General features: G+C 41.0%; 1 protein-coding gene across 1 annotated transcript; it reads right to left on the bottom strand.

Moving 5' to 3' along the window:
- Window positions 1-249: 249 nt before the first annotated feature.
- Window positions 250-11,815, bottom strand: NUP43 (nucleoporin 43). The gene is made up of 8 exons (XM_005150089.3): window positions 11,089-11,815; window positions 10,860-10,982; window positions 10,508-10,585; window positions 9,440-9,617; window positions 6,371-6,506; window positions 3,386-3,537; window positions 2,310-2,432; window positions 250-1,328 (listed from the first exon to the last, which is right to left on the bottom strand). The coding sequence occupies exons 1-8, from the start codon at window positions 11,206-11,208 to the stop codon at window positions 1,114-1,116; spliced, it is 1,125 nt and encodes a 374-aa protein (XP_005150146.2). The 5' UTR covers window positions 11,209-11,815; the 3' UTR covers window positions 250-1,113.
- Window positions 11,816-12,039: the final 224 nt, after the last annotated feature.

The following is a 12,039-nucleotide window of genomic DNA, read 5'->3' as shown; positions in this document are numbered from 1 at the left end:
CCACAACAGATCAAGAAGGCTTGTTCTTTCTGATGTGGAAGTAAAGTATGTTCTAAAGCAGTTTTGAGGGAAAATGTCATGGGAAACCTTGTAATATAGCTGCTGCTCAAATGTGCGGTTGGTTGGGAAGGTTTCTTTCCGTCCTTCAGCCTGTATCCCCAGCATCAGTCCAAGTAACTGATGGTTATTTATGCTGCTGCTAAGATGACTGTAAGTACATCTATCCCAGTTCAGTAAGTCAGACCAGTATTCTTGTGCAAAACTTTTTATTAAAAAGAGAAAGGGTTCTCTGCAACAAAACAGGTGCCACGCTCATCATAAAAATTAACTTCTCAAACATTGCAATACACCAGATGTGAAATGCTGACCATGACAAAGATCATGTCTCAAGTTTAGAAAGTGTTATTTTCACTCCCAAAGTCACAGCTGACACATTCATCAATTATGACCTCTTAGCTATAAAAACCACATTTCTGTTGAGGGATGTAGCGGCATGTTATCAAGGTCAAGTTTTAACATGCAGCATCCATGATGAAGCTGTAAATAATCAAAAATAATATTACTAAAATGCAAAGATTGCTACAGAACCTTTCACATTCCACAGCTTTAATAGCTTTCCAATTCTCATGAACTGACATAAAAAGTTATGTTCCCCTAAATATATAAAAAACTCAGCTTAAAAAAATCTCAGGTGACATAAAAAGAATTTCAAAGAACCCCAAAGTCTGACCATATAAATAATATTTGAAAAATATCTTTACCAGGAAAAAAGTTATAATAAAAATCAGGAGTTTACCTTTGCTTTGTATGCATATATGTATAATGGAGATCGGTTTACAGCAAGTATCTTGCCCTAGTGATTACTTTCCTGCTTTCCAAAATCAAACAGGCACCAGGGAAGAAGTGACAAGTTTACATATAAGTTACCCATACTGGAGCATCAATAATGAGCGAGAGCTGTCAGAATCCAAGGTACCTTACATTTCTTGTGCAGTACCAGGACTGCCTCTCCCCCACACGCTGCTAACAGACTAATGAGTATCATTAAGAATGAACCTGGTATTTCCCAATACTTCCAGGGGATCAGTACTTCAAAGGGGCACTTTAGTTGTTTCATGCAAAAAGTTGTCTGTTCACATAGATAGCCTCTGCATCAGTACCATATACTAGGCATGGTCCTAAAACATCTAAACTGTTCACAGACAACGTCTCATTTGGAACTAAGTTGGTGATTTCCATGCGGTCTTTGGTAGGATCGTTGCTCAGCCAGGCACTTACTACAGACTGGTTAATGGTACTGTGGGAAAAATAGGCAGTAGTTCTTCCTCCTGAAAGAGGAAAAGACAGGGAAGTAAGTTCCAATTGAGCTTATACATTCACAGAATTTGGAGAAACATAGTAGGTATGGGACAGACATAATAGGAATATTTTGCATTTAAGCCAGTTTTCAGAACAGTTAACAGATGTTGTCATCTCTTTGGTAAATGAAGAAAAGACAGCTTAATAAAACCAGGAAGTACTTGAAGTGATAACAGAAACCTACTACCAGCTCTGTCCTCAGTTAAGACAAATAGGTCAGAACAGCTATGAACTCATCTCACTGAACAAACAGTGGAAGTATCCAAGAGTTTTTCTAGCCAGAGTCCAAAACAAGAACAGACTTGGGACCAAAAGTCTATTTCTACAGCATTTTGCTTTATCTGGGGCATCACCTTTGCTTTAGAAACACTCCCTACCATAGTGTTTCTATTAAGCCTACTGGATCTTTAATTAAAATCCTGCCACTATACAAAGTGATCCAGTTTCATTCTTTGAAAATCCCAATTATGACCCTGAATAGTAAACTAATAATTCCACTATATTATTAACATATCAATTATTTTGGTATTATAACATTGGTGTACCTCCCTCAGCCTCAGACAGTAATGTGTCATTTAGGCTGTCTTCATGTCTTTTCTATATACAGATGATTTTTAAGTGAACATGATCCATCTTTGAAATACCAGACATGCCTCTTCACACACTGGACAGATTATAGCACATTAAAAAAAAAACAAAAACAGCCACAAACAGACAAGAAAACCCAAAGCAGCCACAAAAACCTCACATAACTGCAAGTCTTACTAGTGGCTTTCCTGAAGTGCCTATTGGGGCTTTCTTTCTAAGGAAAGAAACCAGCTTTTAATTTTTAATGTAAGGATTGTGTCATGTGAGAACATGGGTCATGTGAGAACATGGGTCATGTGAGAACATCAACTTTATGTGGCCAGCTGACAAGCTGAGTGTAGATTGACTTCAAACATCCTTACCTTGATGAAGAAAAGATGGTTTTTCAGATACGTCTGTGGAAGTATCCCAGTGCCAAAGAGATCCATCTTCAGAGCACGTAAATAAGTGGTCAGGGTTGGAGGGATGGAAATGAACTTCCCACACTGGAAGTATCAAAACAAAATTAAACAAAATCAATTCAGAACAAGTATGAAGTGCTTCACTTTTACTAGTATAACATGGACACGCACTTACAGGAACCCAGGCCCCTACCACAACCTTCCATTCTTAAATGTGTGGGTATAACACCCAAACCCCCATCCATAGTTACTTGCAGCAGTTTTCCCTCCTTCCCCTGGGAGATAAAGAAACCCAATCAACCAACCAAGAGAGATTATTTGCTACATTTTCAGTACTGTGAAAATTGTTAAAAGTTAAAATCTTATCTGAATTCAGGCATTCTGAATAATTTCTCATGCAGTCTTCCCTACTGCTAAGTTTAAATCTGTACACAGCATTGCATTCCTTCCCAGCACACACATTATTATTTTGTTTCTAAATAGCACAACTATGGAAAAGATATTCAAGTCAGTAAAACTTAACATCAAGAAATATGTTTATTCCTTAAATAGAATTGTGGCATCAAGTATTTTTAGCACAAAATTAATTGCTATCTTGTTCATATAACGTTACCAGGACAGTGAGCTGTTTCAGCACAGTGGAGACACCAGATGGGGTTGTACCATCTTCAGTTTCCCCTCTTTCCTTGCCTTTTCAATTTTGTTAGTAACTGCATTCTTGCTTTACTATCTATGCCTGCATACCACAGCATCAACTTCTATAACTACTTACATACCTACCCTTCTAGAAACACAGCAATTCTGATCAAATGTGTCTAATTACTCTAAATTAAAGAGCTGCTTATTATGCCAAGCTTTAGTTCTTATAAGAACAGTCTCATACACAGAAAGAACAAACTGAAGGCAACTGGATGAAAACCCATTAAGTACCAACAACATGATTGTTTTCTGTTGTTGCTACACTACCTAATTTTTTTACAGAAATTAGAAACTTTTCTGAAGTGCCACCTTCTCGTCCCTCCATTTCAGATACTTACTTTCTGCTTCATGAGCATTTAGCAGGCACACTGGCATGGTACCGTGCCTGATATCCCATATACTCAGCATCCCATCTTGGCCCCCTGTGGCCACAATATGCTGCTGGTTGGGATGCCTGTCCACGCAGTGCAGTGGAACTCTGTCTCCTGTCCTGTAAAGGAGAAAAAAGACAAAATCAAATCAACACAAACACAGATTCTTTATTCAGCTTCTATATTTTCCTTCCATATTCTCCTTCCTAATCCCTCAGAGTGTTTACAAAGAAGGTAGCAGTTGCCTACAGCTTCAATTCCTGTAGCATCTGCATGACATCTACTGGAAACTAGAAGTATGGCAATAACATGAAGTTGGACAAGAACATGGTACCCCATGGTATATGATCAGCTACATGGCATCTGACAAGTATACTGAAGTGGGAAAACCTTGCATACAGGTAGTAAGTACAGCTACAATAATAATATTGTGAAATTCGTGTTATGCTTGCAGTTTCACAACATATACCAAGAGTTACTATGGGCACTAAAAAAAAAGAGGTACCTAAACCACTGCCTATTAACAACAATGGCAATTATTCCACAGACAACAGGATTTAGAGATAATAGGAAGGGATTTTATAGGTATGTAGCGGCTAAAAAACAGACTAAGGACAATGTAGGCCCCCTCCGGAAGCTTTCAGGAGAACTGGCTACACAGGACTTGGAGAAGGCTGAGGTTCTGAATGGCTTCTTTGCCTCGGTCTTCACTGGCAAACGCTCTGACCGCAGCACCAAAGTCTTGGAGGGCAGACGCAGGGACTGTGAAAACTTAGACCCTGGGCCCACTGTACATGAGGATCTGGTTCGAGACCATCTTAAGAACCTGAATGTACACAAGTCCATGGGACCTGATGAAATCCATCCATGGGTCCTGAAGGAGCTGGCGAATGAAGCTGCTAAGCCATTGGCCATCATATTTGAAAAATCATGGCAGACAGGTGAAGTTCCTGATGACTGGGAAAAGGGAAATATAACCCCCATTTTCAAGAAGGGGAAAATGGATGACCCAGGGAATTACAGACCAGTCAGTCTCACCTCTGTGCCTGGCAAAATCTGGGAGCAGATTCTCTTGGAAGACATGCTAGCGCACATGAAAAACAACAAGGTGCTTGGTGACAGCCAGCATGGCTTCACTAGGGGGAAATCCTGCCTGACCAATTTGATGGCCTTCTATGATGGGGCTACAAAAGTGATGGAGAGGGGTGGAGCAGCTGACATCATCTACCTGGACTTGTGCAAAGCGTTTGATACTGTCCCACATGACATCCTTGTCTCTAAATTGGAGTGTCATCAATCTGATAGTTGGACCACTCGGTGGATAAAGACCTAGCTGGATGGTCGCACTCAAAGAGTTGTGGTCAACGGTTCAATGTCTGGCTGGAGACCAGTAACGAGTGGTGTCCCTCAGAGATCGGTGTATGGACCAGTCTTGTTTAATATCTTTGTCACTGACATGGACAATGGAATTGAGTGCACCCTCAGCAAGTTTGCCGATGACACCAAGCTGTGTAGTTCTGTTGATACGCTTGAGGGAAGGAATGCCATTCAGAGGGACCTTGACACACTTGTGAGGTGGGCTGATGCCAACCTCATGAAGTTTAACCATGCCAAGTGCAAGGCCCTACACCTGGGTCGGAGCAATCCCAGGCACAGCTAAGGTTGGGCAAAAAGGAAATTCATGGTAGTCCTGCGGAGAAGGACTTGGGGGTGTTAGTCAGTTAGAAAATGAAGAATGAGCTGGCTTCAGTGTGCACTCACAGCCCAGAAAGCCAACTGGATCCTGAGCTGCATCAAGAGGAACGTGACCAGCAGGTCCAAGGAGGTAATCCTGCCCCTCTACTCTGCTCTCGTGAGACCTCACTTGGAGTATTGTGTGCAGTTCTGGTGTCCTCAACATAGAAAGGATGTGGTACTGTAAGAACAAGTCCAGAGGAGGGCCACGAGGATGATCAGGGGACTGGAGCCCCTGCTGTATGAAGACAGGCTGAGAAAGTTGGAGCTGTTCAGCCTGGAGAAGGCGGCGTGGAGACCTCATAGCAGCCTTCCAGTATCTGAAGGGGGCCTACAGGGATGATTGAGAGGGACTATTCATTAGGGACTGTAGTGTTAGGACAAGGGTTAACGGGTTGAAACTTAAACAGCAGGGGTTTAGACTGGATATAAGGAAGAAATTCTTTACTGTTAGGGTGGTGAGGTACTGGAATGGGTTGCCCAGGGAGGTAGTGAATGCTCCATCCCTGGCGATGTTCCAGACCAGGTTGGATGAAGCCTCGGGTGATATGGTTTAGTGTGAGGTATCCCTGCCCATGGCAGGGGGGCTGGAACTAGATGATCTTAAGGTCCTTTCCAACCCTAACTTGATTCTATGATTCTATGATTTGAATCTAGATCAGTTTGTTTTCTCACAATACCTTATAAGGCAAAGTTATCATTCAGATACATTTCAAATGCCAGAAACTTTACATTAGGCCTGCAGAGAAAAACAGAAGCAAAGTGTATTTAACTAGGGAAAGAGTTTTGGCTTGGGTGTGGTTTTGGGTTAAGTTTTTCACCATAAAAAAAAAGCAGGTGTACAGGTGAAACAGACCCTTAAGAGTTAAATCATAGAATAGTTAGGGTTAGAAAGGACCGTAAGATCATCTAGTTCCAACTGCCCTGCCATGGGCAGGAGCACCTCACACTAAACCGTATCATCCAAGGCTTCATCCAGCCTGGCCTTGAATCATAAACCAGACCACCTAAATACAGTGCTCCACAGTAATTCAGCCATTAAGCAGAGTCTGCTTATGATTATTTAAATACTAAGGAAGCTAAAAACCTTGTTTTAAAAAATATCATTTATCAGCCCATTGTCAAGAAGGTATCAGGACAGATGCACATCACATTGTATAAAGTAGCACAAGCTTCCCAGCAAATATGTAAAAAAAAATAAATAAATTAAGGTCTTACAAAGAAAATATTTGAGATGGCTCATTTCTTTGCTGTCTGAGGTCCCATATTTTTAACTGTCCAATTGAATTTACTGTCAAGATCTCAGTTGTGCGGAGGAAAGTCACAGCATGGAGTGTACTGCTGTCTGCGTTGTCTGCAAGAGAGATGAGGAAAGCATCCAGGTAAACCTATGGAATGCTAGTCTCCATTTATTTATGACCAAATAAATCTTTTTAGAAAACAGAATACAGCTTCTTAAACACGGATACAATCTCTCTTCATTTTCAGGGACAGATACAAACTAGTGTCATGTGAATTTTAAGTCTTAAATGGTAAAGGGTACCTTGTGAAAACAGAGCCCTTGCTTGCCATATCAAATCCTACTGAGACAAATCTGTAAGAAGCTATATTTAATTAGCTCCAGTGGTTACAGAAATGCTTTTTAAATCAGTAAGATTTCTTTCTATAGTTCCTAAAAGATAAGTCAATTTACATGGTTTTCCTAAGAGTTTTCTTTATATGCTCTGCACCTACTGACAGGAGGCAAGCTATGAAGCCTTTCAGAATGCAGTTCTTTTGAATACAAGAAACAGGAACTCTGGCTAAGAACATTAAGCAGTTACATACAGAAGCTTTTGTATTCACTAGCTTTCTTTAGACCTTTTCTAAGAACTGTCAATGTGATACCCATCCCTGTCCTTAAAGCCAAACCAGAATTATGCTGTGCTTGTTAATAACTAAATAGCAAAGCTTTTTTTTCAGGTCCTTTAGTCCAGTGCTTCTTTTGGACACAGTAATTTACAATGTCAAACACTTAACAGCCTGAGGTGAAACATTAGAGGCTTTAGGAATAGTACATAGACACCTTTTAGTACATAGACACCTTTTTCTTGTATTTTCATTCTGTTATTTTACATAAACTTTTCACCTGGATTATGATGGGTAACACTGTTAAGTCTACTTTCACCTCAAGTATTTTAAAATTCTTTGTGTAAGCCCATACTGAAATCATAGGTGAATCTTGAGCTTCAAAAGATGGAAACCTTTTCCCATATTGAGACAGACAAGTCACACTGATGCCTGGTTACAAATATCTGAACTGAATTTGCTTTTCTGCCTGTTATTTAAATAAAAGCAGAGGGGAATAAAACTACCAGAACACCTTTAAGAAGAAATGTTAGATTACTGAACACTGACATTATAAAGGTTTTAGAATTTTGTAACAGAATAAAAAAAAGTGATTTAGCAGTGATGCATCTTTATGGCTCCAAAAGATTTTTACATCATCTCTGACTTGGAAGATTTTTCCTGCCACAACTGACTATAAACACATCAATTTTGTATTATACTATTAAATCCATTAAATAACAACAAAAATAGGTTACTTCTTTACAAATATTTCATGAGGTACAAGAGTTCTATCTGCATGGTAAAACATGTTGAGGGTTCAGCTCAGGGCCTTGGAAATGTCAAGACGTCACTGAATTGAGAACCAGCACAAAGGATTGTTTACTCTATGCAGCTCCATCCGGAAGAACCTGAAAGCATCTTCCAAGGTCTTTTCCCTCTCCAAGTCTTACTGTCAGTCTGTAGTCAACAGCTTTGTGCCAGGCCCTTCTACGTACTCCTGGTAAGCTTCACTTACCAAGTCCTATTTTAATTCCTATTTTAACATTTCCTTTCCCATTTCCAAAAGGACATTTCTCCATTAATTCACATGTGGTTTCTTAAATGCCAGCAAATCTCAATGCAGAGTTTTACTGCAGCTAAAGCTGACTGATGCTGCCACTACAAAGCAAGCATTTTTACACATTACTATCAAGTCAGTGCTATGGAAGTGAACAATTTGTGTCCTGCACATTATCAAATTTGTATCTAAGCATCTCAGCAATTGCCCAGAGAAAAGTACATATTTTTTTGTGCAGACATCTGCTTCCTGTGAGTCAGCAAAACATTCTACTCTCAAACTTGTACCAAAACAGTGTTAGTATCTGTATGTAACAAAAATTTTACAAATAAAGTAATCCTTTTAAGCTAGTTCATGTTGTTGCCCCTCAGAGGGGAAGTTACTGTCTTTTGTGTGCATGTGCTAATAAAATCTGCCTCATGCCCTACTTTTTTTTTTAAAGCACAGAGAAGCTTCTCAAGGAGCTTCAGTAAAGGACTGTATACAGTTAATAGGATTTATCTTGTGTGTGTATATATGGCCATGTGTACACCAGTATTCCCTCTAGAAATCCCAGAGAGCCTCCTCTCTTAATTGGCTTATCACTGTGTAAATTCCTTCACCTGCTGAAGGAAAGGTATTGCTTGAGGAGAAACACAGGTACTATGTATAAGACTGAAGCTTCAGGGAAACGGTCCTGGTTTAATAATGCCACTATCGAACATGGTGTTACTGCCCTTTAAATTATTTCTGCTTTTAAGCTTCATTTCCAACAGATGCTACAGACTTGTATCCTCTTTCCATTAGACTAGCATGACAGAAGATTTGGGAGTAAACATATATTGACAACTTTCAGAAACATCTTACTCCATCATTTAATCTACTACTCTAGGAGATATGGAGCTTTTTCACTGAGCAAGAAACAATCATGATATCTAGCAGAAGAACATGGCACAAATGGGAGTGTCTGGTCCTTGGTGTTCCGCTTAGGCACGGCGAAACAGATATTTATATACATGGACATCACGAGGGTTAATCCTAGTACAGACAGTGAATTGAAATAACCACTTCACTGACCTCCAGTTATGAAGAACTTGGAACAAAAAACATCTTGAAATCTAACGGAGTTTCATGTATACTGTCATAGCATTTCACAATTCCAGATGAAACAGAAGCCTACAGAGAATATAAGGCTTGAAACTTCTACATCAATTAAAACATTTACTTGTAAATACCTGAATTAATATAGAAATACATCTGAAATATATTTCAAGTATCTGAAGGCTGGAAGAACACAAGAATAATCTGGAGCAAACATGTTCAGCTTGAATAATTAATGCAATTCATGACTGACTTTTTTGTTATCATTTGAGAAGTTAAAACCCAAACAAATCACTAATTTGAACAGTTACTTGACATACCTATAGTTCTTACTGCATCCTTTTGGTCAGCTCTGAAGAGGTTTATTCTACCATCTTCTCCAACAGTGACAATTTCTGGTTTGTTGCAGATAACTCCGGTACATGCTGCTCCACCACAAGATGTATCTTGATCCACATGATAATGGGCTTTCTCCCACCGCTGGTTGCCTGATAAAGTCTAAGTAGTAACCAGACATGAAGTTCCGCTGTTAAATAACAATCCTGATAGCCCAAAGCTTCCAGAATACTCAGGAAACCAGAAACAAGCCCCAGGAAAGCCACACTACCTCACAGGAATGAGACTCTTCTATGAGTAAGAATCAGAGATCTAAATTGTCCTCAACTCTTGAGCATACAAATTTTCAATGAATCATTTATTATTTCTTCTATGACCCCCTTTTTCACATAAGCTATAAATTAGAAAGAATATGATTTCTGAACTCTGAAATGTGTTTCACTAGATTTATCCCTTCAATCTTTCCTCAGGACAATGGAAAAGAACCAAGGCCTTTAAAAAAAATACATGGTCAGAGTTAGAGTGCAAGGAATTCAGCTGATTTTAGGTAGTACATCTTTATTTAGTCTTTATTGTGTCATTATGAGTTTATAAAGTTATTACATACTTATTTGTGGTAATTTATAATCGAAGCATAAGACTCTAGAGTTTACCTGTCTTTCTTCACATGACATGAGAGAAATTCAACATGAATCATTAAGTTCATGAGCACAGAAACTCTAATAAGGCAGGTACAAGTCTGTTAATACCCACTCCCCCAAAACACTCTACACTCTTGAAGTATGTTTTCAATGAATAGACTATTTGGTTACAGATATATACAAGCAGCTACTCCAGTCTAGCTGGCTCTGGAACCTAACATATGCATGCAAAATGCTTTTCCTTTCCTTGTATGTATAAAGCCAATGTTTTCTCTATCAGACTTCAAATAAAATAAAATAAAATTTTGGTATGCAGATGTTTCTTGCTGTAGTCCTTTTAAAAAATCTGTTAAGACCAAAGCAAACTGCATTACACAGAACAGCAGCTTAAAGCCAGTGCAAGTAACTTACCTGGTTATTTTGATGATGACGGAATATAGTCACAGTTCCTGTTGATGAAGCAACCACAATTCTCTCTTGATCCAGAAACTAAAGAGAGATAATAAACATGCTAGTAGTTGATGTCAGTACCACGATGATAATTTTGATTTCAGGGTAACCTGAATTACTGCTAAATATAGTAAAAATAGGAAAAATAAAGTAAGTTGTTAAAATGCTGAGCCTGACAAAAAAAAAAAAAAAAAACAAAAAACAAAAAAAACACCCAAAACTTATGAACTAAGGCAAAAACAACTAGTATTAGTTTGTGGGTTTGGTTAAAATCCCTTAAAAATCACAGATCTTTTCAACACAGCTGTTTTACCTGCATGTCCCTAACATCACCGTTGTGCCGGATGTCACACAGCAGCTGAGGTTCTCCTTGGTACTCCCCGCTGAGGCCCGCATTTCCAAGGTCTCCAACAGACCAAAGAGAGATCCTGTTATCCTGTATGGAAACAACACCACCAGTTTTACCCGGACACGAAGCGGCAGGGGCTGAGGCGGTCCCACGCCCCGGCGGGAAGGCCGCACCGAGCCTACGGGCTTGCTACCTCGTTGTCCCAGGAGCCGGTGGCGAAGATGTCCGGGGGCTGGAGGGCGGCGGCGTGCAGGGGCCTCCAGCGCACCTTGCTGATCTTCTGCGACACGAACTTGGCGCACACGTCCTCCATGGCCGACCCCGCCGCACGCCGGCTCCCGCCCGCTCAGTCGCACCACTGCTGATTGGCTGAGGGACGACGGCAAGCGCGGAGGGACATGCTTGGGGCACGGTGGCGAGCGCGAGCGGGCGGGCCGGGGGTGACCATGGTGGGGAAGCGAGCTGGAGGCGTCCCGGCCCCGCCGTATGTAGCAGCCGCCCGGCGCCAGCTGCTGGCTTTTACCGAGTTGGACAAGTTGGGGTAACAGCGCGACGCCCCGCAACGGTCGGGGAGTGAGGGGGGCCCTGCCCTGGTCGCTCGGGCCTCGCCAGCACGGACAGCGAGCTGCCAAACCGGCGGGTATGTGCAGAATCGGGTCCGGGAGAGGAAGAAATAGAGGCGTGAGTGTGCCGGTGCCCTTCCCTGCCTGCTCAGCTGGGCTGTCTGCCCCCACAATGATAGTTACGCACATGAATGGTCTCTGCGAGGCCACCACCTTTTATTTTCTCGAAATCTGTGGCTTTTACAGCAACTAATGGCCTCTGGTCTAGATTTGCTTTTATATATCTGCAAGCGATACTCCACTCACACCATCCGATTCCTACCTGTACAGAAGTCACAGAATCATAGAATCAAGTTAGGGTTGGAAAGGACCTTAAGATCATCTAGTTCCAACCCCCCTGACATGGGCAGGGACACCTCACACTAAACCATATCACCCAAGGCTTCGGCCAGCCTGGCCTTGAACACTGCCAGGGATGGAGCATTCACAACCTCCCTGGGCAACCCATTCCAGTACCTCACCACCCTAACAGTAAAGAATTTCTTCCTTATATCTAACTTAAACTTCCCCTGTTTAAGTTT

The sequence above is a fragment of the Melopsittacus undulatus genome, chromosome 3 (assembly GCF_012275295.1).
Source record: "Melopsittacus undulatus isolate bMelUnd1 chromosome 3, bMelUnd1.mat.Z, whole genome shotgun sequence".
NCBI classification, from domain to species: Eukaryota; Metazoa; Chordata; class Aves; order Psittaciformes; family Psittaculidae; genus Melopsittacus; species Melopsittacus undulatus.
This window is presented reverse-complemented; position numbering and strand designations above follow the sequence as displayed.

Coding starts and splice junctions, on each gene's coding strand:
- NUP43 (XM_005150089.3), bottom strand. CDS start 11,208: ATGGAGGACGTGTGCGCCAAGTTCGTGTCGCAGAAGATCAGCAAGGTG. Junction 10,983..11,088: donor CCGGCTCCTGGGACAACGAG/GTAGCAAGCCCG, acceptor GTTTCCATACAG/GATAACAGGATCTCTCTTTG. Junction 10,586..10,859: donor GTGATGTTAGGGACATGCAG/GTAAAACAGCTG, acceptor ATCTCTCTTTAG/TTTCTGGATCAAGAGAGAAT.